At 47.2% G+C, this 20,619-nt stretch overlaps 1 protein-coding gene across 2 annotated transcripts in view; it reads left to right on the top strand.

The window, feature by feature from the left end:
* The window catches only part of LOC115103517 (liprin-alpha-3-like), a 52,490-nt gene that overhangs the window by 15,703 nt on the left and 16,168 nt on the right, over window positions 1–20,619 (top strand). For both annotated transcript variants that reach the window (XM_065006672.1, XM_065006673.1), the window contains exons 3-13: window positions 1,391–1,492; window positions 10,125–10,289; window positions 10,611–10,685; window positions 10,776–10,835; window positions 10,995–11,129; window positions 11,271–11,363; window positions 12,430–12,482; window positions 12,624–12,717; window positions 12,930–13,064; window positions 19,752–19,835; window positions 20,349–20,480. In XM_065006672.1, the coding sequence (XP_064862744.1) occupies window positions 1,391–1,492; window positions 10,125–10,289; window positions 10,611–10,685; window positions 10,776–10,835; window positions 10,995–11,129; window positions 11,271–11,363; window positions 12,430–12,482; window positions 12,624–12,717; window positions 12,930–13,064; window positions 19,752–19,835; window positions 20,349–20,480 (1,128 nt within the window). The remainder of the gene's footprint in view (window positions 1–1,390; window positions 1,493–10,124; window positions 10,290–10,610; window positions 10,686–10,775; window positions 10,836–10,994; window positions 11,130–11,270; window positions 11,364–12,429; window positions 12,483–12,623; window positions 12,718–12,929; window positions 13,065–19,751; window positions 19,836–20,348; window positions 20,481–20,619) is intronic.

Raw genomic sequence — 20,619 nt, 5'->3', positions numbered from 1 at the left:
TTCTTTTCCCCTTTTTCCCCTGTCGTCTTTTTCCCCTGTCGTCTTTTTCCCTTTTTCCCCTGTCGTCTTTTTCCCTTTTTCCCCTGTCGTCTTTTTCCCTGTCGTCTTTTTCCCTTTTTCCCCTGTCTTCTTTTTTCCCTGTCTTCTTTTTCCCTTTTTCCCCTGTCGTCTTTTTCCCCTTTTCCCCTGTCGTCTTTTTCCCTGTCGTCTTTTTCCCCTGTCGTCCTTTTCCCTTTTCCCCTGTCTTCTTTTTCCCCTGTCTTCTTTTTTCCCTTTCGTCTTTTTCCCCTCTCATCTTTTTCCCTTTTTCCCCTGTCTTCTTTTTTCCCTGTCGTCTTTTCTTTTTCCCCTGTCGTCTTTTCTTTTTCCCCTGTCTTCATTTTCCCCTGTCTTCATTTTCCCCTGTCTTCTTCTTCCCCTGTCTTCATTTTCCCCTGTCTTCATTTTCCCCTGTCTTCTTTTTCCCCTGTCTTCTTTTTCCTTTTTTCCCCTGTCGTCTTTTTCTCTTTTCTCCTCTATCAGTAGTTACCACTGATGTGCACACTGACAGCCCAGTCCCTAATATTCCTACCTGAACACAATTATCAACAGTGTTATGTTATAATGCTCCAGGGCATGTAGAATTACACCATATACTGGAAGAGCTGGACTGAGCACCAATGTCTCTCAGTGGCTTGTGGAAACGCCCATGATTCAGTCTTCACATGCTCCAGGACACGGGCGGTTGCATGCCTTTCCTTACTGTGACACTGATAGTGAATGTGTGTCACGGCTTGGTCACGCACGGGTAAAGTCCATCTGAGCCAAGATGGCCGACAGGACAGAGGATGGTACAGTGTCATATGTGGCCATATGTCAGCCTAGCCTACACAACGTGGCTGGCCCCGCCATGGCCATGAGGAATGGCCATGAGGTGTTCACTGGAGTGTTATGAGCAACCCAGGTCAGGAACATAGACATTATCTGCTCCCAGATATACGTATTTGGAAACTCAACGTCATACTATAGTCGACTCAGTGATGGGGGGGGGATCAGTGGAGGCTGGTGGGAGGAGCTATAGGAGGACGGGCTCATTGTAATGGCTGGAATGGAATGCATGGAATGGGGTCAAATGTGGTTTCCATATCTTTGTGTGTGATCCCCTTCTATTTATCCCATTTTAGACATTACAATGAGCTCGTCCTCCTATGTGTGTGTATGTGTCACACCGGTGTGTCACAGGTCTGTAATTTAAATGTTTATTTTTTTCTTGTTGAAATGTTTTTGTGCTTAATTGTGTCTTGTTGAACTGTTTGTAATTGTGCTGTATGTATGTGTGCTATTGTACTGTAAATGATTATGGCTACATACAGTGTATTGTGAGTAATGTCGCCCCCTTGTGTCTCTGCAGGAGTTTGCAGTGCTGACCAAAGAGCTGAATGTCTGCCGGGAGCAGCTGCTGGAGAGAGAGGAGGAGATAGCAGAACTCAAGGCAGAGAGGAACAACACACGGGTTAGTGTGTGTGTGTGTGTGTGTGTGTGTGTGTGTGTGTGTGTGTGTGTGTGCGTGCGTGTTGAATTGTGGGCTTAAGTGTACGTCTTTGTGTCTATTGATGTGTGCATGTCTATTCATGCACGCATATGTTTACGCTTGAGTATGTCTGTATACCTAAATGTTATACAGTTCAGTTTCTATTTGTACAATACATTCACAGATTTCAAAACACACTGTGTGCCCTCAGCCCCCTACTCCACCACTACCACATCGACAGTACTAAATCCATGTGTGTGTATAGTGCGTATGTTTTCGTGTGTGTAAGTGTCTGTGCCAATGTTTGTTGTGTCACAGTCCCCGTTGTTCCATAAGGTGTTTTTTTAATCTGTTTTTCAAATCCAATTTTACTGCTTGCGTCAGTTACTTTATGTGGAATAGAGTTCCATGTAGTCATGGCTCTATGTAGTACTGTATGCCTCCCATAGTCTGTTCTGGACTTGGGGACTGTGAAGAGACCTCTTGTGGCATGTCTTGTGGGATATGCATGGGTGTCCGAGCTGTGTGCCAGTAGTTTAGACAGACAGCTCGGTGCATTCAACATACCTCAATACCTCTCATAAATAAGAGTAGTGATGGAGTCCATCTCTCCTCCACTTTCAGCCAGGAGAGATTGACATGGGTATTATTAATATTAGCTCACTGTGTACATCCAAGGGTCAGCCGTGCTGCCCTGTTCTGAGCCAATTGCAAAAGTCATTTTTTTGTGGCAGCTGACCACACGACTGAACAGTAGTCAAGGTGCGACAAAACTAGGGCCTGTAGGACCTGTCTTGTTGATAGTGTTGTTAAGAAGGTAGAAACTAGGGCCTGTAGAACCTGCCTTGTTGGTAGTGTTGTTAAGAAGGTAGAAACTAGGGCCTGTAGGACCTGCCTTGTTGATAGTGTTGTTAAGAAGGTAGAAACTAGGGCCTGTAGGACCTGCCTTGTTGATAGTGTTGTTAAGAAGGTAGAAACTAGGGCCTGTAGAACCTGCCTTGTTGATAGTGTTGTTAAGAAGGTAGAAACTAGGGCCTGTAGAACCTGCCTTGTTGATAGTGTTGTTAAGGTAGAAACTATTGCCTGTAGGACCTGCCAGTGTAAGAAGGTAGAAACTAGGGCCAAGGACCTGCCTTGTTGATAGTGTTGTTAAAAGGTAGAAACTAGGGCCTGTAGGATCTGCCTTGTTGATAGTGTTGTTAAGAAGGTAGAAACTAGGGCGTGTAGGACCTGCCTTGTTGATAGTGTTGTTAAGAAGGTAGAAACTAGGGCCTGTAGGACCTGCCTTGTTGATAGTGTTGTTAAGAAGGTAGAAACTAGGGCCTGTAGGACCTGCCTTGTTGATAGTGTTGTTAAGAAGGTAGAAACTAGGGCCTGTAGAACCTGCCTTGTTGATAGTGTTGTTAAGAAGGTAGAAACTAGGGCCTGTAGAACCTGCCTTGTTGATAGTGTTGTTAAGGTAGAAACTATTGCCTGTAGGACCTGCCTTGTTGATAGTGTTGTTAAGAAGGTAGAAACTAGGGCCTGTAGGACCTGCCTTGTTGATAGTGTTGTTAAGAAGGTAGAAACTAGGGCCTGTAGGATCTGCCTTGTTGATAGTGTTGTTAAGAAGGTAGAAACTAGGGCGTGTAGGACCTGCCTTGTTGATAGTGTTGTTAAGAAGGTAGAAACTAGGGCCTGTAGGACCTGCCTTGTTGATAGTGTTGTTAAAAAGGTAGAAACTAGGGCGTGTAGAACCTGCCTTGTTGATAGTGTTGTTAAGAAGGTAGAAACTAGGGCCTGTAGAACCTGCCTTGTTGATAGTGTTGTTAAGAAGGTAGAAACTAGGGCCTGTAGGACCTGCCTTGTTGGTAGTGTTGTTAAGAAGGTAGAAACTAGGGCCTGTAGGACCTGCCTTGTTGATAGTGTTGTTAAGAAGGTAGAAACTTAGGGCCTGTAGGACCTGCCTTGTTGATAGTGTTGTTAAGAAGGTAGAAACTAGGGCCTGTAGAACCTGCCTTGTTGATAGTGTTGTTAAGAAGGTAGAAACCAGGGCCTGTAGGACCTGTCTTCCTGATAGTGTTGTTAAGAAGGTAGAAACTAGGGCCATAGAACCTGCCTTGTTGATAGTGTTGTTAAGAAGGTAGAAACTAGGGCCTTAGGACCTGCCTTGTTGATAGTGTTGTTAAGAAGGTAGAAACTAGGGCCTGTAGGACCTGCCTTGTTGATAGTGTTGTTAAAAGGTAGAAACTAGGGCCATGTAGAACCTGCCTTGTTGATAGTGTTGTTAAGAAGGTAGAAACTAGGGCCTGTAGAACCTGCCTTGTTGATAGTGTTGTTAAGAATAGAAACTTGGCCTGTAGGACCTGCCTTGTTGATAGTGTTGTTAGAAGGTAGAAACTAGGGCCTGTAGGACCTGCCTTGTTGATAGTGTTGTTAAGAAGGTAGAAACTAGGGCCTGTAGAACCTGCCTTGTTGATAGTGTTGTTAAGAAGGTAGAAACTAGGGCCTGTAGAACCTGCCTTGTTGATAGTGTTGTTCTATAGAAACTATTGCCTACAGGACCTGCCTTGTTGATAGTGTTGTTAAGAAGGTAGAAACTAGGGTGTGCCCTCAGCCTTGTTGATAGTGTTGTTAAGAAGGTAGAAACTAGGGCCTGTAGGATCTGCCTTGTTGATAGTGTTGTTAAGAAGGTAGAAACTAGGGCGTGTAGGACCTGCCTTGTTGATAGTGTTGTTAAGAAGGTAGAAACTAGGGCCTGTAGGACCTGCCTTGTTGATAGTGTTGTTAAAAAGGTAGAAACTAGGGCGTGTAGAACCTGCCTTGTTGATAGTGTTGTTAAGAAGGTAGAAACTAGGGCCTGTAGAACCTGCCTTGTTGATAGTGTTGTTAAGAAGGTAGAAACTAGGGCCTGTAGGACCTGCCTTGTTGGTAGTGTTGTTAAGAAGGTAGAAACTAGGGCCTGTAGGACCTGCCTTGTTGATAGTGTTGTTAAGAAGGTAGAAACTAGGGCCTGTAGAACCTGCCTTGTTGATAGTGTTGTTAAGAAGGTAGAAACTAGGGCCTGTAGAACCTGCCTTGTTGATAGTGTTGTTAAGAAGGTAGAAACTAGGGCCTGTAGAACCTGCCTTGTTGATAGTGTTGTTAAGAAGGTAGAAACTAGGGCCTGTAGGACCTGTCTTGTTGATAGTGTTGTTAAGAAGGTAGAAACTAGGGCCTGTAGAACCTGCCTTGTTGATAGTGTTGTTAAGAAGGTAGAAACTAGGGCCTGTAGGACCTGCCTTGTTGATAGTGTTGTTAAGAAGGTAGAAACTAGGGCCTGTAGGACCTGCCTTGTTGATAGTGTTGTTAAAAGGTAGAAACTAGGGCGTGTAGAACCTGCCTTGTTGATAGTGTTGTTAAGAAGGTAGAAACTAGGGCCTGTAGAACCTGCCTTGTTGATAGTGTTGTTAAGAAGGTAGAAACAGGGCCTGTAGGACCTGTCTTGTTGATAGTGTTGTTAAGAAGGTAGAAACTAGGGCCTGTTGAACCTGCCTTGTTGATAGTGTTGTTAAGAAGGTAGAAACTAGGGCCTGTAGGACCTGCCTTGTTGATAGTGTTGTTAAGAAGGTAGAAACTAGGGCCTGTAGAACCTGCCTTGTTGATAGTGTTGTTAAGAAGGTAGAAACTAGGGCCTGTAGAACCTGCCTTGTTGATAGTGTTGTTAAGGTAGAAACTATTGCCTGTAGGACCTGCCTTGTTGATAGTGTTGTTAAGAAGGTAGAAACTAGGGCCTGTAGGACCTGCCTTGTTGATAGTGTTGTTAAGAAGGTAGAAACTAGGGCCTGTAGGATCTGCCTTGTTGATAGTGTTGTTAAGAAGGTAGAAACTAGGGCGTGTAGGACCTGCCTTGTTGATAGTGTTGTTAAGAAGGTAGAAACTAGGGCCTGTAGGACCTGCCTTGTTGATAGTGTTGTTAAAAAGGTAGAAACTAGGGCGTGTAGAACCTGCCTTGTTGATAGTGTTGTTAAGAAGGTAGAAACTAGGGCCTGTAGAACCTGCCTTGTTGATAGTGTTGTTAAGAAGGTAGAAACTAGGGCCTGTAGGACCTGCCTTGTTGATAGTGTTGTTAAGAAGGTAGAAACTAGGGCCTGTAGGACCTGCCTTGTTGATAGTGTTGTTAAGAAGGTAGAAACTAGGGCCTGTAGGACCTGCCTTGTTGATAGTGTTGTTAAGAAGGTAGAAACTAGGGCCTGTAGAACCTGCCTTGTTGATAGTGTTGTTAAGAAGGTAGAAACTAGGGCCTGTAGGACCTGTCTTGTTGATAGTGTTGTTAAGAAGGTAGAAACTAGGGCCTGTAGAACCTGCCTTGTTGATAGTGTTGTTAAGAAGGTAGAAACTAGGGCCTGTAGGACCTGCCTTGTTGATAGTGTTGTTAAGAAGGTAGAAACTAGGGCCTGTAGGACCTGCCTTGTTGATAGTGTTGTTAAAAAGGTAGAAACTAGGGCGTGGAGAACCTGCCTTGTTGATAGTGTTGTTAAGAAGGTAGAAACTAGGGCCTGTAGAACCTGCCTTGTTGATAGTGTTGTTAAGAAGGTAGAAACTAGGGCCTGTAGGACCTGCCTTGTTGATAGTGTTGTTAAGAAGGTAGAAACTAGGGCCTGTAGGACCTGCCTTGTTGATAGTGTTGTTAAGAAGGTAGAAACTAGGGCCTGTAGAACCTGCCTTGTTGATAGTGTTGTTAAGAAGGTAGAAACTAGGGCCTGTAGAACCTGCCTTGTTGATAGTGTTGTTAAGGTAGAAACTATTGCCTGTAGGACCTGCCTTGTTGATAGTGTTGTTAAGAAGGTAGAAACTAGGGCCTGTAGGACCTGCCTTGTTGATAGTGTTGTTAAGAAGGTAGAAACTAGGGCCTGTAGGATCTGCCTTGTTGATAGTGTTGTTAAGAAGGTAGAAACTAGGGCGTGTAGGACCTGCCTTGTTGATAGTGTTGTTAAGAAGGTAGAAACTAGGGCCTGTAGGACCTGCCTTGTTGATAGTGTTGTTAAAAAGGTAGAAACTAGGGCGTGTAGAACCTGCCTTGTTGATAGTGTTGTTAAGAAGGTAGAAACTAGGGCCTGTAGAACCTGCCTTGTTGATAGTGTTGTTAAGAAGGTAGAAACTAGGGCCTGTAGGACCTGCCTTGTTGGTAGTGTTGTTAAGAAGGTAGAAACTAGGGCCTGTAGGACCTGCCTTGTTGATAGTGTTGTTAAGAAGGTAGAAACTAGGGCCTGTAGGACCTGCCTTGTTGATAGTGTTGTTAAGAAGGTAGAAACTAGGGCCTGTAGAACCTGCCTTGTTGATAGTGTTGTTAAGAAGGTAGAAACTAGGGCCTGTAGGACCTGTCTTGTTGATAGTGTTGTTAAGAAGGTAGAAACTAGGGCCTGTAGAACCTGCCTTGTTGATAGTGTTTTTAAGAAGGTAGAAACTAGGGCCTGTAGGACCTGCCTTGTTGATAGTGTTGTTAAGAAGGTAGAAACTAGGGCCTGTAGGACCTGCCTTGTTGATAGTGTTGTTAAAAAGGTAGAAACTAGGGCGTGTAGAACCTGCCTTGTTGATAGTGTTGTTAAGAAGGTAGAAACTAGGGCCTGTAGAACCTGCCTTGTTGATAGTGTTGTTAAGAAGGTAGAAACTAGGGCCTGTAGGACCTGTCTTGTTGATAGTGTTGTTAAGAAGGTAGAAACTAGGGCCTGTTGAACCTGCCTTGTTGATAGTGTTGTTAAGAAGGTAGAAACTAGGGCCTGTAGGACCTGCCTTGTTGATAGTGTTGTTAAGAAGGTAGAAACTAGGGCCTGTAGAACCTGCCTTGTTGATAGTGTTGTTAAGAAGGTAGAAACTAGGGCCTGTAGAACCTGCCTTGTTGATAGTGTTGTTAAGGTAGAAACTATTGCCTGTAGGACCTGCCTTGTTGATAGTGTTGTTAAGAAGGTAGAAACTAGGGCCTGTAGGACCTGCCTTGTTGATAGTGTTGTTAAGAAGGTAGAAACTAGGGCCTGTAGGATCTGCCTTGTTGATAGTGTTGTTAAGAAGGTAGAAACTAGGGCCTGTAGAACCTGCCTTGTTGATAGTGTTGTTAAGAAGGTAGAAACTAGGGCCTGTAGGACCTGCCTTGTTGATAGTGTTGTTAAGAAGGTAGAAACTAGGGCGTGTAGGACCTGCCTTGTTGATAGTGTTGTTAAGAAGGTAGAAACTAGGGCCTGTAGGACCTGCCTTGTTGATAGTGTTGTTAAAAAGGTAGAAACTAGGGCGTGTAGGACCTGCCTTGTTGATAGTGTTGTTAAGAAGGTAGAAACTAGGGCCTGTAGGACCTGCCTTGTTGATAGTGTTGTTAAAAAGGTAGAAACTAGGGCGTGTAGAACCTGCCTTGTTGATAGTGTTGTTAAGAAGGTAGAAACTAGGGCCTGTAGAACCTGCCTTGTTGATAGTGTTGTTAAGAAGGTAGAAACTAGGGCCTGTAGGACCTGCCTTGTTGATAGTGTTGTTAAGAAGGTAGAAACTAGGGCGTGTAGGACCTGCCTTGTTGATAGTGTTGTTAAGAAGGTAGAAACTAGGGCCTGTAGGACCTGCCTTGTTGATAGTGTTGTTAAAAAGGTAGAAACTAGGGCGTGTAGAACCTGCCTTTGTTACGCCCCTGAAAACAGGGGAGAAATAATCACGAGAGTGATACGGTGTTGTATTCTCAAGTCAACATTTAGTTCAATCATTTCACAAAAGTAACACATTACATAACAGAAAACCCATTATACAAATAACACAGCAAAATATCTTATTAACAACACGCACGTTCATTCACAATCGACATAAAATGGCAGCTACTCTCAGTACGATGCTATCCTTCACTTCAACCGAGCAGGGCTAATATTACTCTCTTCAAACTTAACTCTAACTTCCTCAAGACGTTACTAAAACACACCTTAAACACTCTTGACATGTTCGCTAGTTATAACATTTAAATTACTATTTTTATCATCAATAAAGTACCTGAAAACAGGGGAGAAATAATCACGAGAGTGATACGGTGTTGTATTCTCAAGTCAACATTTAGTTCAATGAGAAAAGACTGAATTTGAATATGCGCGGAGACCAGAGCAATCGATCTCCGGCTCATAGATTAAGAGCATTTCGTAGATCACAGATTAACACTTTTAGGCACCACAAAATAAAGTAATCAATATAACGTTTACACATTACTCTCACAATTGCACTTTGACAGATTTGAACTTTAACACAATTATATGAATGTTATCAATCTCTATCAACTAATACTGAATGCATCTTTTTAACCTTAGATGTTTTAAGATCCTCACATACTATGAACTTACTAATACTTTTCAATGTATAACAGGCTATGAATATGTCCTTTAACCTGTCACACCTTGTTGATAGTGTTGTTAAGAAGGTAGAAACTAGGGCCTGTAGAACCTGCCTTGTTGATAGTGTTGTTAAGAAGGTAGAAACTAGGGCCTGTAGGACCTGCCTTGTTGATAGTGTTGTTAAGAAGGTAGAAACTAGGGCGTGTAGGACCTGCCTTGTTGATAGTGTTGTTAAGAAGGTAGAAACTAGGGCCTGTAGGACCTGCCTTGTTGATAGTGTTGTTAAGAAGGTAGAAACTAGGGCCTGTAGAACCTGCCTTGTTGATAGTGTTGTTAAGAAGGTAGAAACTAGGGCCTGTAGGACCTGCCTTGTTGATAGTGTTGTTAAGAAGGTAGAAACTAGGGCCTGTAGAACCTGCCTTGTTGATAGTGTTGTTAAGGTAGAAACTAGGGCCTGTAGAACCTGCCTTGTTGATAGTGTTGTTAAAAAGGTAGAAACTAGGGCCTGTAGGACCTGTCTTGTTGATAGTGTTGTTAAATAGGCAGAGCATCGCTTTATTAAAGATGGACTTCTCTCCATCTTAGCTACTGTTGCATCAATTTGTTTTGACCATGACCGTTTACAATCTAGGGTTACTCCAAGCAGTTTAGTCATCTCAACTTGCTCAATTTAATTTCCAACATTATCTATTACAAGATTTAGTTGAGGTTTAGGGTTTAGTGAGTGTTTTGTTCCAAATACAATGCATTTAGTTGTAGAAATGTTTAGGGAAAACTTATTCCTTGCCACCCACTCTGAAACTAACTGAAGCTCTTTGTTAATAAGTTTTGCAGTCATTTCAGTCGCTGTAGTAGCTGAAGTGTTTAGTCTTCCGCATACATACACTCTGGCTTTACTCAGTCAGTGGCATGTCGTTAGTAAAAAATGTAAAAAGCAAGGGGCCTAAACTGCTACCTGGGGAATTCCTGATTCTAACTGGATTATATTTGAGAGGCTTCCATTAAAGAACACCCTCTGTGTTCTGTTAGACCAGGAACTCTATCCACATTATAGCAGGGGGTGTAAAGCCATAACACATACGTTTTTCCAGCAGCAGACTATGATCGATAATGTCAAAAGCTGCACTGAAGTCTAACAAGACATCCCCCACAATCATTTTATCATCAATTTCTCTCAGCCAGTCATCAGTCATTTGTGTAAGTGCTGTGCTTGTTGAGTGTCCTTCCCTATAAGCATGCTGAAATTCTGTTGTCATGTAGATCAGATACTTATTCCAAGTGGCCCCTGCTCTCTGTGTGTCTAGCTGCTACTGGAGCATCTGGAGTGCCTTGTGTCTCGTCATGAGCGCAGTCTGAGGATGACAGTGGTGAAGAGGCAGGCCCAGTCTCCTGCCGGGGTCTCCAGCGAGGTGGAAGTCCTCAAGGCCCTCAAGTCCCTGTTCGAACACCACAAAGCCCTGGACGAGAAGGTGTGTGTGTGTGTGTGTGTGTGTGTGTGTGTGTGTGTGTGTGTGTGTGTGTGTGTGTGTGTGTGTGTGTGTGTGTGTGTGTGTGTGTGTGTGTGTGTGTGTGCATGTGTGCATGTGCGCGTGTGTGTGTGTGGTAAAGGGCTGGACAAGAAGGTCAGTCTGGGTGCTAAATGGAGGAGTGAGTGGGCTGGCTCCACAGGATTTATTCTTAACCTTCTGTACTAACATCCACCTCTCTCTCTCCCCTTCACTCCCACTCTCTTTCTCCCTTTCCACTATCTCGTCTTTCTCTCCCCCTCTGTCTGTCTGGGACCTCCTTAGGTGCGAGAGAGGTTACGTGTGGCTCTGGAGCGAGTGACTGTTTTAGAGGAAGAGCTGGAGTCCTCCTCAAATGAGGTGAGTTATCCTCCTCTGCTCGTTCTCCTTTTCCTCTGTCTGCAGATAAAGCATATTTTCTAAACCTTCCTGTTCTCCATCTCTACCTAGTGCCATTCTCTACGAGACCAAATCAAAAGACGCCAACAAGGCTTAGAAAATGGGAAAGAGGTGAGGGGATTTATGCTGTATTGGCTGAAGTAAATGTTGAAGTATTAGTGTCTCATGTGCTGCATAGTTTGCTTGGAGTTTAAGGAGTCGCATCACATTTCCATCTTTACATGATGTTGTCTTTTCCTTGTCGTTTTCCTCTCCTTCTTCCTCTCACAGCGGCTGCCCAATGGACCCTCCTCCATCCTGGAGGATGGAGAGATTGACAGAGAGAGACAGAGAGAAACAGAGATAGAGCGGCAGAGAGCAGAGCTGGCCCAGCTGAAAGAAAGACTGGCCCTCATGTGCAGACAGGTGAGTGACAAATAGAGATAACTAACAGTTTGAGTCATACATACACCAGACATACATGTGTTATAAGGAATATGACTTTCATAGATGTGATACTGACCCAGATGGTGGCTTCTTGTGTGTAAATATTATGTCACTCTCCAGGTTGGGGAGATCGAGGAACAGTTGACTGCAGCTAGGAGGGAGGTGACCAAGTCAGAGGAAGCCAATCAGAAACTGCAGAGGGATGTGAAGGAGGTGAGCTCTACTTCCCAATTGGTTGAAAATACACGTGTGTGTCAGCATCTCATTGCGATAGAGAAAAATGTGTGTCTGTTTTCCCTACTCTATTAGAGAAATGTACCAGTTTCCTGTGGCAACAGAGCCATTTTCCTACTTGGCAGCAATAACTGCTACTGTACTATACTGTATGTGTGAGACTTACCCTGTAGCCATGGCAACAGTATCACTAGTAAACAGGCAAGCGTGTGGATAGAAGCTAGCGCTGTCACTCACACAGCCACCTCCTCCTCCTCCTCTCCCTCCCATTCCTCCTCCTCCTTCTTCCCTCCCCCTCCTCCCACCCTCCTCCCCCTCCTCTCCCTCCTTCTCCTCCTCCTCCTCCTCCTCTCCCTCCTCCTCCCCCTCCTCTCCCTACTCCTACCCCTCCTCTCCCTCTCCCACCTCCTCTCCCTCCTCCTCTCCATCCTCTCCCTCTTCCTCCTCCTCCTACTCCCCCTCCTCCTCTCCCTCCGCCTCTCCCTCCTCCTCTCCCTCCTCCTCCCCCTCTGCCTCCTCCTCTCCTTCCTCTCCCTCTTCCTCCTCCTCCTCCCCTCCTCCCCTCCTCCTCCCCCTCCTCTCCCTCTCCCTCCTCCTCTCCCTCCTTCTCCCCCTCCTCTCCCTCTCCCTCCTCCTCCCCCTCCTCTCCCTCTCCCTCCTCCTCCTCTCCCTCTCCCTCCTCCTCCCTCTCCCTCCTCCTCTCCCTCCTCCTCCTCCTCCTACCCCTCCTCTCCCTCTGCCTCCCCCTCCTCTCCCTCTTCCTCCTCCTCCTCCCCCTCCTCCTCCTCCTCTCCTTCCTCCTCCCCCTTCTCTCCCTCCTCCTCCTCCTCCAGGACTTGTGCAATAACATCTGTCACTTGGCAGAGACGTGTTTCCTCTGTCAACAACTTCCCTCAACTAACTATTATCATACTTCAGCTACAGTTTTAGTGGTTTAGCAGCAGCGCCAAGCCTCTTTGATCATGTCTGACTTTTATGTATTTCTCCCTCTTTCTATTTCCCTCTTTTCCTCTGTCTGTCCCTCCCCCTTTCTCCTCTCTATCAGGCTCTTTGTCAGAGAGAGGACATGGAGGAGAGAATAACTACTTTAGAACGCAGGTAAATACAACTGTCTATCCACCCCCCCTGAATACACCAGGGAATGTCTTTTGCCATAGGCAATTGTGTCTGTTGTGTTCAGTTGTACGACATTGCCTTCAAGATGTGTCTGCTGTATGTCATTGTGCTGTGTGCCTGCAGGTACCTAAGTGCCCAGAGGGAGGCGACGTCTCTCCACGACATTAAAGACAGGCTGGAGAATGACCTGGCCAGTAAAGACTCCCTCTACAGGCAGGTGGGTGAAGCGACCTGCTTTCTCCTGGTTGTTTCTGCTAGTGGAGAGGTTTGGTAGTTTAGCAATGATAAAAGCTCTGCATTTTGTGTTCAGGGTTAAGAATTATTTTTGTTACTGACTGTGAGGTTAAATTCCTTCTCCTCCTTCTCTTCCTCCTAATCTTACCTCTCCCTCTTCCTCCTCTTCCTCCTCATCCTCCTCCACTCCTGCAGAGTGAGGAGAAGAACAGGCAGCTCCAGGAGCGTCTAGACGATGCCAAGCAGAAGCTGCAGCAGACCCTGCAGAGGGCCGAGACGCTGCCTGAGATAGAGGCCCAGCTCGCCCAGAGAGTGGCTGCACTCAACAAGGTACACCACCTCCACTGTGTGTGTGTGTGTGTGTGTGTGTGTGTGTGTGTGTGTGTGTGTGTGTGTGTGTGTGTGTGTGTGTGTGTGTGTGTGTGTGTGTGCGTGTGCATCCAAGCGTGCATTCGAGTGTAAAATTGACAGCACGCTCAAATCAAATAAATATCAAATCAAAATCTGAAATAAATAAATGGCTGCTACGAGCCCTGCATGATAATGGATGCTGCTTCATCACACTTTTCATCACACTGTCACATTGTAGTTCAGCCTCAGGTGCAGAACATGTCAACAGCTCTATGATAATTGTTTGCTTGTATCATAAAACTGTAATTTATAACAAACATGATTGTCAAGGAGATGTAAATGTCTCAATCATCAGCATAACCCTAAAGAACCAATTATGTAGTACTTGTTGAGGCAAGTTGGCTGAAATGTCACTCCAAATCAGATTCATGTACACTGACCTCAGTGGAGGCTCCTCAGAAGAGGAAGGGGAGGTGTCACGTGGGACTAGGTGGGTGAAGGAATCAGGCGCAGAGAGTTCCACTGGGGAAAAGTGCTCTTTAATACGGCACACAAAAATGACAAGCCCAACAACACAGGGCGCGGACAACAAAGTGACTACCCAAAAACACAGGGTGCCAAGTCCAGAAAATATAACCACCTCTAAAACGCACACACGTAACATAAAGACAATCCTGCACAAAACAAGGGCGGGTACACGTACTTAAAATAGGGAAGCTCATTAAGCCATACAACATAACAGAGGTGAAACTAATAAGACAATACAGACAAACGAAAAAGTACCCCCCCCCTGATGCGCGGCTCCCGCAGCGCGCCTCCACCGGCCTCGAGGACGACCCGGAGAGCGAGGCGCCGGCGATCCGGTTAGAGGCAGTGGAAGTCTCTCAGCAGAGAAGGATCCCAAATGTCCTCCACCGGAACCCAGCATCTCTCCTCAGGACCGTACCCCTCCCAGTCCACGAGGTACTGTAGGCCCCTCACCTGGCGTCTTGAGTCCAGAAGGCCACGTACTGTGTACGCCGGGGACCCCTCGATGTCCAGAGGGGGCGGAGGGACCTCAGGCACCTCACCTTCCTGTAGGGGACCAGCCATTACCGGCCTGAGGAAAGACACATGAAACGAGGGGTTAATACGGTAATACCTAGGAAGTTGTAACCTGTAACACACCTCGTTTATTCTCCTCAGGACTTTAAATGGCCCCACACACTGCGGCCCCAGCTTCCGACAGGGCAGGCGGAGGGGCAGGTTTCGGGTCGAGAGCCAGACCCGGTCCCCCGGTGCGAACACGGGGGCCTCACTGCGGTGCTGGTTAGCGCTCCTCTTCTGCCGTTCTCCCGCTAGTCTTAGCGACTCCTGGACGGCTTTCCAGGTGTCCTTGGAGCGCTGTACCCATTCCTCTACCGCAGGAGCCTCTGTCTGGCTCTGATGTCATGGGGCCAGGACCGGCTGGTAACCCAACACACACTCAAAAGGGGACATGTTCGTTGAGGAGTGGCGGAGGGAGTTCTGAGCGAGCTCAGCCCAAGGAACATACCTCGCCCACTCACCAACCTGCCCACATCCTGGTTTACGCGCACACCGAGCAGGAGGAGCGCACACCGAGCAGGAGGAGACATAAAATCTCACGTCCTTAGCCAACGTGGGCCACCAGTATCTCCCTCTTAAGAGTCCGCACTGTCCTCTCGATGCCAGGATGACCCGAGGAGGGGAGAGTATGAGCCCAACGGATTAGTTTATCACGGACCCCCCTCGGCACGTACTGAGCCCCCGCTGGACAGTTAGGGGGGGCCGGCACTAACCGTGAGGCCCTCTCTATCTCCGCGTCCACCTCCCATACTACCGGTGCCACGAGACATGAAGGTGGAATGATGGGAGTTGGCTCAACGGACCGCTTCTCGGTATCATAGAGGCAGGACAGTGCGTTGGCTTTGGTGTTTTGGGAGCCTTTCCGGTACGAGATGGTGAACCGAAACCGAGTAAAAAACATGGCCCATCTAGCTTGACGTGGATTTAGTCTCCTCGCTGCCCGGATATACTTGAGATTACGATGGTCAGTCCATATGAGAAAAGGGTGTTTCGCCCCCTCAAGCCAATGTCTCCACACCTTCAGAGCCTTGACGACAGCTAACAACTCCCGGTCCCCCATAGTTCCGCTCCGCCAGACCGAGCTTCCTCGAAAAGAAGGCACAAGGGCGGAGCTTGGGTGGCACGCCCGAGCGCAGGGACAGCACGGCCCCGACCCCATCCTCGGACGTGTCCACCTCCACTATGAACGCTAAAGAGAGGTCCGGATGCGCCAACACGGGCGCATTGGTGAACAGCTCCTTCAGACGACTGAAAGCTCTGCCGCCTCTGCTGACCAACGTAAGCGCACCGGTCCTTCCTTCAGCAGTGAGGTAATGGGAGCAGCCACCTGACCAAAACCCTGGATAAACCTCCGGTAGTAATTGGCAAACCCTAAAAACCGCTGCACCTCTTTCACCATGGTCGGAGTCGGCCAATTACGCACGGCTGTAACGCAGTCACACTCCATCACCACCCCGGAGGTGGAAATACGATAACCCAGGAAGGAAATGGCCTGTTTGAAGAACACACATTTCTCCGCCTTGCAATATATGTCATGCTCCAGCAGTCGCCCAAGTACCTTACGCACCAGAGACACGTGCGCCGCGCGTGTGGCAGAATAGATCAAGATGTCATCGATGTACACCACCACTCCCTGCCCGAGCAGGTCTCGGAGAATCTCATCTACGAAGGATTGGAAGACGGCTGGAGCATTGTTCAACCCATATGGCATGACGCGGTACTCATAATGGCCAGATGTAGTACTAAATGCGGTTTTCCACTCATCTCCTCCCCGGATACGCACCAGATTATACGCACTCCTCAGGGCCAGTTTTGTGAAGAAGCGCGCCCCGTGAAATGATTCCACCGGCGTAGCGATGAGAGGTAGTGGGTAACTAAACCCCACTGTGATGGAATTTAGACCTTGATAATCAATGAACGGACGCAGACCTCCCTCCTTCTTCGTCACACAAAAGAAGCTCGAGGAGACGGGTGATGCTGAGGGCCGAATGGACCCCTGTCCCAGCGATTCAGCAACATATGTCTCCATAGCTACTGTCTCCTCCTGAGACAAGGGGTACACGTGACTCCTAGGAAGTTCAGTGTTCTCCAGGAGGTGTATCGCGCAGTCCCCTCAACGATGGGGTGGTAATTGGGTCGCCTTCCTTTTACTGAAGGCGATAGCCAAATCGTCATATTCAGAGGGAATGCGCACGGTGGAAACCTGGTCTGGACTCTCCACCGTAGTCGCACCAACGGCAACTCCTATACACCTGCCTGAACACTCCTCTGACCACCCCTTAAGAGCCCCCTGTCGCCAGGAAATCACCGGGTTGTGCTGAGCTAGCCAGGGAATTCCCAACACCACTGGAAACGCAGGTGAATCTATAAGGAACAGACTAATCTGCTCCTTATGACTCCCCTGCGTTACCATGTCCAGCGGCACCGTGGCCTCCCTGACCACTCCTGATCCTAATGGTCGGCTATCTAAGGAGTGCACGGGGAAAGGTAGCGACACAAGGGGAATCCCTAGCTTTAACGCGAGCCCCCGATCCATGAAATGTCCAGCTGCGCCTGAATCGACTAGCGCTTTATGCTGTAGAGAGGGAGAAAACCTCTTTCCCTGGGTTAACACATACATATGACCGACAGGAAGCTCTGGGTGAGTCTGGTGCTGACTCACCTGGGGTGATCGAGTAGTGCTCCACCTGCCCTCCCGACTCCCAGACGAGTTCCTCCAGCACCGGTCGGCCATGTGTCTTCGCCGACCACAACTGGTGCAGGAGGAAACTCCTCCTCCAGTCCCCCTTGAAGCTGCCCCCCCTAACTCCATAGGGATAGGAGCAGGAGGGCCGGGAGGTGGAAACGACAGGACCTGTTCCGAATGCCCGCGGGCAGCCAGCAGGTTGTCAAGATGGATGGACATGTCGATGAGTTCATCTATCGTGAGGGTGGTGTCCCGACACGCTAGCTCCCTGCGGACGTCCTCCCTGAGGCTAAATCGGAAATGGTCTATCAAGGCCCTGTCGTTCCACCCTGCTCCTGCAGCCAAGGTCCTGAACTCCAGGGCAAAGTCCTGCGCGCTCCTCGTCTCCTGACGCAGGTGGAACAGCCATTCACCCGCCGCACGACCCTCTGGTGGGTGATCAAATACAGCTCGGAATCGGCGGGTGAACTCGGGGTAGTGATCCCTCGCCGAGTCTGGGCCATTCCACATTGTGTTTTCCCACTCTAGGGCTCGTCCAGTCAGACAGGAGACGATGGCGCTTGCGCTCTCTTCCCCGGAGGGCGTAGGACGAACGGTCACCAGGTAAAGTTCAAGTTGTAGGAGGAACCCCTGACACCCAGCCGCCGTTCCATCATACTCCCGTGGGAGCGCCAGCCGAAGAGCCCCGGAGCTGGATGTGGTAGCAGGGGCAGGAGGTGCTGGAGGACGGGGTGCTGGAGATGAGGTGGGAAGGCCACTCCTCTCCCATCGATCCATCCTCTCCATCATTAGATCCATCGCTGAACCAGTCCTGTGGAGAACACTGGTATGATGGAGGACCCTTTCCTCCATCGATGGGAGAGGAGGTGCGGCTGCTCCTGCTGATTCCATGTTGTTTAGGTGCGGGATTCTGTCACGCGGGAATCAGGCGGAATCAGGCGCAGAGAAGGAATCAGGTGCAGAGAGTTCCACTGGGGAAAAGTGCTCTTTAATACGGCACACAAAAATGACAAGCCCAACAACACAGGGCGCGGACAACAAAGTGACTACCCAAAAACACAGGGTGCCAAGTCCAGAAAATATAACCACCTCTACCTAAAACGCAAACTCGTAACATAAAGACAATCCTGCACAAAACAAGGGTGGGTACACGTACTTAAAATAGGGAAGCTCATTAAGCCATACAACAGAACACAGGTGAAACTAATAAGACAAAACAAACAGACAAACGAAAAAGGGATTGGTGGCGGCTAGTAGGACAGTGACGACGACCGCCGAGCACCGCCCAAACAGGCAGGGGAGCCAACTTCGGCGGAAGTCGTGACAGGAGGACCATCCTCCTCAGTGAATTTCATAAAAAATAAAAATGGTAAAACATTTAAGTTACCCTTTTTAGATAAAACTAAACTAAATATAATCATGTCACCAAATAATTGATTAAAACACACTATTTTGCAATAACATCACTCTGTAATGTAGCACCATGGTAATGTAATACCAATGTAGCACCATGGTGTAGCTGGGGGACAGCTATTCTCCTCTGGGTACATTGACTTCGATACAAAAACCCCAAAATGGTTCTCACCCCCTTCCATAGACTTACACAGTAATTATGTCAACTTCCGGAGGACGTCCTCCAACCTATCAGAGCTCTTGCAGCAAGAACTGACATGTTGTCCACCCAATCAAAGGATCAGAGAATTAATCTAGTACTGAAAGCATAAGCTACATCTAGCTAGCACTGCAGTGCATACATGTGGTATGACAGAAAAATACAGAAAAATACTGCATGATAGCTGACTCAAAGAGAGAGAAAGACAATAGTTGAACAGTTTTGAACAAATTAATTTATTCCACTTTCAGTTTCACTTACTTAGCTAGCAAATGCAGCTAACTAGTTTAGCCTACTCAAACACCCTGCTCAAACAGAGGGATGCTATGTTAGCTAGCTGGCTATGACTATCCAACATAACACTGGAACTCTTCCAAGTCAAGGTAAACGTTTACTAATTTATTGCCATCGGGGCCCGAAAGTGTAATGTTACTTCGTGACTGTAGCGGGTTTACTATTGTGTTATTGTATTAGCTATGTTGACTATGACGTTACTTTAGCTAATATGGTGACAACATGTAGGCTATGAGTAGTGGTTATGATATGGTTTGGCTTGGAAAGTTTTTTTTCGCCTGGTCACATAGGGGGACAAGGTGAGAGGAGGAGAGCGCATGGATGCAAGAAGGAATACAAAGTGGCTGCTATGAAAGTGAACTGTGTTTACGCGTGATCAGGGGTGTATTCATTCCACCGATTCTGTTGGAAAATGTTTCTTAAACGGAAGTAAATCGGACAAAACGGGGATGAACAATCCTGAATTTGTTCAATAGAAACTATTGTTTGCAACTTTTGGACTAATGATTACACCCTATATCAGCTAGATGCAGGCAAGAGTGTGGAAGGCGGTATTGAATGTGTCACTGTCTGTCCATGTGTCACTGTCTGTCACCTCAAAATATTCTCTCAACCTGTGTACACCTATATTGTAAACTTTCATTCATAGGCTAAGTTGTCGCAACCTCATGAGGTTATAGGTCAAATTTGAGTATCCTGTAGTAGCCTAAACCTATCGTTGTTACATTGAATGGAATATGAATGACAGTCATCCAATATGCTGTAATAGAAATAAGGCCATGCTCATGAAAAACAAAATCTTAAACAGCACTGACCGCCACTGTCATGTGTATGCTAGAAAACATCCTACTGTGTTTGACTATGATCTGCACAGACAGGAGATCAAACGTTTTACCCAACCCAAGGTTGCGCAGTCATAATTATGTTCTATCAACATTCTGACATGCTGCCTGTTTTGACTCCCCACCCTCCTCCTCTTGCATCACAGGCTGAGGAGCGTCATGGTAACTTTGAGGAGCGACTGCGACAGATGGAGGCGCAACTAGAGGAGAAGAATCAGGAGTTACAGAGGGTGAGTCATGCTCGCTCTCCCTTTTCCTTTTCTCCCTTCCACCCCCTCTTTCATACCATTCCTTTATCACTCTTTACTCTACAATGGCATACTAATGTTCTAAACCCTCTATTTGTCAGTCTGTATTCAGATCCCAATCTCCTTCTCTCTCACTCAGTCAAGCAGAAAGGTCGCTGTTAACTATCCGCCCACCCTCTGTCCTTCCATTTTTCTATTTTACTCTCTCCCTGCCTCAGGGCAAGGGAGGCACACAGAGTTTCTCAACTGGAGAGGCCTTGTCCAAGATGGCAACAGGATCAACAGTAGAAACAATGACAGACATAAAAATACTTCACTATTTAGCTCCCTAATTTCTCTTTCTCTTTCTCTTTCTCTTCTCTCTCTCTCTCTCTCTCTCTCTCTCTCTCTCTCTCTCTCTCACCCTCTCTCTCTCACTCTCTCTCTCTCACCCTCTCTCTCTCTCTCTCTCACCCTCTCTCTCTCTCTCTCTCTCTCTCCCTCTCCTTTCCCTAGGCGAGGCAAAGGGAGAGGATGAATGATGAACACAACAAGCGTCTGTCTGACACGGTGGACAAGCTGCTGTCTGAGTCTAACGAAAGGCTTCAGCTCCATCTCAAGGAGAGGATGGCTGCTCTGGAGGACAAGGTTCACACTTCTTCACACTTAGCATAGTTCCCACTCAAAACAGTCAACACTTCAACTAAAACCCATAACCCTTCATTTCACACACACACCTGAGTTCCCACTCAAAACAGTCAACACTTCAACTAAAACCCATACCCCT

Source organism: Oncorhynchus nerka, linkage group LG21, assembly GCF_034236695.1.
Source record: "Oncorhynchus nerka isolate Pitt River linkage group LG21, Oner_Uvic_2.0, whole genome shotgun sequence".
In the NCBI taxonomy this organism is placed as follows: Eukaryota; Metazoa; Chordata; class Actinopteri; order Salmoniformes; family Salmonidae; genus Oncorhynchus; species Oncorhynchus nerka.
Note: the sequence above shows the minus strand (reverse complement) of the source record. Positions and strands in the feature narration are given on the sequence as shown.